Source organism: Silurus meridionalis, chromosome 23 (assembly GCF_014805685.1).
Source record: "Silurus meridionalis isolate SWU-2019-XX chromosome 23, ASM1480568v1, whole genome shotgun sequence".
Taxonomy (NCBI): domain Eukaryota; kingdom Metazoa; phylum Chordata; class Actinopteri; order Siluriformes; family Siluridae; genus Silurus; species Silurus meridionalis.
In genome coordinates this window covers 16,221,959-16,225,039 of record NC_060906.1, presented here as the reverse complement: position 1 = coordinate 16,225,039, position 3,081 = coordinate 16,221,959, and the positions used below count along the sequence as shown (strand labels likewise).

Sequence of the window (3,081 nt, the reverse complement as noted above, 5' to 3'; positions counted from 1 at the left end):
ATTTAGTATAACAATTAGAGTACAGTGATAGATTTTGCATGGATATTCACATACATGGAGAGTCTATTAGGAAAATACACTACTATAACATAAAAAAAGACAAACACGGCTGTTCATGAGAATCATGACTTTTCATTAAAAACCTATTAGGTACACATTTATTTGTGATGGCACAAACACCCAGACTGTGTTAAATGCACGTTTTGGTGAAATGAACGGATGTCTCTCTCCTGTTCTTACATATCCCCCCTTGCGCGTCTGACACTGATAACCCCGCCCACAAATACGCTCCACCAATCATATCAAGGCAGTGGAAGCGATGGGTTAACAGAGCAGCCGCAGGCGCTGGAAGGGGCGGGGCGAAGCGGCGCTATTGGATAATTATAGGTGACGCAGCAGGCCTGGAAAAAAACGCCGAGAAGTAGTTAAGAAGGCAGTCAGTAACTTTGGGAAGAGGTTTGAGTTGAGCTTTAAAGCTACAGGAAGGAGGAAAGTGGGGGGGAAAACAAATCACAGCGAGTGGAAGAAGCACAGGGAGAGAGAAGCGTGTTTGAAAGGGAGGCAGCGTGAAGTCGCACGGCGGATGATGGTACAGCACAGCGAGACAGAGAGCGGCGCGTCCCGCGAGGCCACCGACACGGAGGAAGCCGAAATGAGCGTCTGCAGCCCAGTGCCGCCAAAACCAGACTGGTGCCGGACAGCCAGCGGCCACATCAAGCGGCCAATGAACGCGTTCATGGTGTGGTCTAAGATCGAGCGGAGGAAGATCATGGAGCAGTCCCCGGACATGCACAACGCCGAGATCTCCAAAAGACTCGGCAAGCGCTGGAAAATGCTGAAGGACAGCGAGAAGATCCCGTTCATCCGGGAAGCGGAGCGGCTACGCCTGCAGCACATGGCTGACTACCCAGACTACAAATACAGACCGAAGAAGAAGCCAAAGCTGGACAATTCTTCCAAACCGGGCGCGCTGTCTCCGGAGAAAAACGGCAACAAGGCTGTCAAAGCAGCGCCAAAGAAGTGCACGAAGGTGAAGCCCAGCAAGCCGGGGAACGTCGGAGCCGGCGCCAGAGCCGCGCAAGACGTCCGGTGCAACTACGCGTTCACGCACTTGAAAGTAAGCAAGTCGGTCAAGAGGGAACTGACGGACGACGAAGACGACGACGATGATGAGGACGACGACGACGACGATGATGAGGACGACTACGACGACGAGTCCCCCGTGCGCTTTAAAGTCGAGGACGACGAGGAGCACCTGAGGCCGTACGGCGTGGCCAAAGTGCCGGCGAGTCCCACGCTGAGCTCGGCCACGGAGTCGGAGGGCGCGAGCATGTACGAGGAGTCGTCCGGGCGCGCGAGCGCAACAGCCAATTCCAGAATGTTTTACAGCTTCAAGAACATCACGAAGCAGCAGCAGCAGCAGCCTCACCATCACCACGCCAGCAGACCTTCCACGCTCTCACCGGCTCCGTCTTTCCGCTCCGCGTCCATCTCGTCGTCATCGTGCGGTGAGGACGCGGACGACCTGCTGGTCGACTTCAGTTTGAACTTGGCGGCAGGCGGAGAGCCGAACAACCACACTTCAGGGAACTTGTGCCTGTCTCTGGTGGATAAGGACTTGGACTCGTTCAGTGAAGGCAGCCTCGGCTCTCACTTCGAGTTCCCGGACTACTGCACACCGGAGCTGAGCGAGATGATCGCAGGGGACTGGCTTGAGGCCAACTTCTCCGACTTGGTGTTCACCTACTAACAGGCCCATTTGCCCTCGGTTAGCGAGGAGACCGGCGCATCTTCAGGTTCTTTCAGACTTGCCTCTTGGGCTTGTGCCCCTTCCGGGTAGCGTGAGGAGGAAACGGAAGCGGCCGCGCCACTACAAAGGTGACATGGCACGAGAAAAAAAAATTGCAAAGTTTTGTCACCGTCACAGGGTTTTTATGGGTGTTTAATTGAGTGTGAGACCGCAGATGGAGAGCAAAATGTCAAAGCTGAACTATGCATTCACATCCCACCTGATGTGTCTACAGAGAGCTGAAACTGCAGCTGACCCTCGGATGGAGGCGAGTCTACACCACTTCAGGATGTTCACTTTTCCAGAGGGTTTTATGTGACCTTTTTTCTTTTCTGTATGCCACAAATTCGTTTTTTTGTAACCCTCCAGCCAATGGAGATGTGGAGATTAAAACTGTTAGGACACAGGTATGGCAGGACGAGTTTTTGATACATAACCAACATACCTCATCTTTTAAAAAAAAAAAAAGTGAAATATTTTCTGGCATATTTTTGTACAGTTAAAGGGAATGTTCTTACTGTGCTCTCAGTGAGGTTTCTTCAGGCACTTCTACCCGGTTTCATTGATTTCAAGCATGCAAGAGTTTAATGACATCATCTTTGCATCTTCAAAATGCCTTGGTATGATTTCACATTCGAGGCTGTGTACAGGTGTAGATCTGACCATGCGTTTCTCTAGAGATGTACAATGGAATTGGGAAATTCTAGGCCTTTTTGCTGGTACTAGATTCAAGATTGTATATGTTCTGTAATATAGTAAAAGCTAGGAGTTTATGTATATCAGTGTGAATGGGTCCCAAATAGCAGGTGTGAAACTTGGAAATAAAAAAAAAATTGTTTTGCATTTTTACCATCTTAATGGCATTTTTATTTTTCATTATTTTGTGCAATATACTCTTGAAATGGACCATCTGCGTTTTTGTAGCAAAGGAAAATGCGTTACATGTCGTCATGCTGAAGTCTGTATCTTGACAAATAAATCAGCTGGAACTGATAGCATGTATGTCTGCTTTATTGTGTGTGTGTGAGAGATTTTAAGTGCAATCAAGGCCATCTTGGGGTGTGTGTGTGTGTGTGTGTTGAAATTCTTTCTAACTTTTTTTTTTTTTTAAAAAAAGCTGCCAAAACTTTTCCCCCAATCAAATTTTACACTCATAAGAAGTCACAGATGATTGGTCAAGCTTCTCCCCCTGGGAAGCTTGATTTAAGCCCCTCTTCATCCATTCAGCAGGTACTGGACTCCAGCGTATCAATGTAGCTGTTTCCCTGCGACGGCCTCTCGACTTACAATGA

The 3,081-nt window shown here is 48.9% G+C and overlaps 1 protein-coding gene across 1 annotated transcript; it reads left to right on the top strand.

Annotated features, from left to right (window-relative positions):
* The first annotated feature begins 360 nt into the window (after positions 1-360).
* sox11b (SRY-box transcription factor 11b) lies at positions 361-2,782 on the top strand. The gene has a single exon (XM_046836905.1). It carries the CDS (start codon positions 584-586, stop codon positions 1,748-1,750), a length of 1,167 nt encoding a protein of 388 aa, XP_046692861.1. The 5' UTR covers positions 361-583; the 3' UTR covers positions 1,751-2,782.
* The last annotated feature ends 299 nt before the right edge of the window (positions 2,783-3,081 follow it).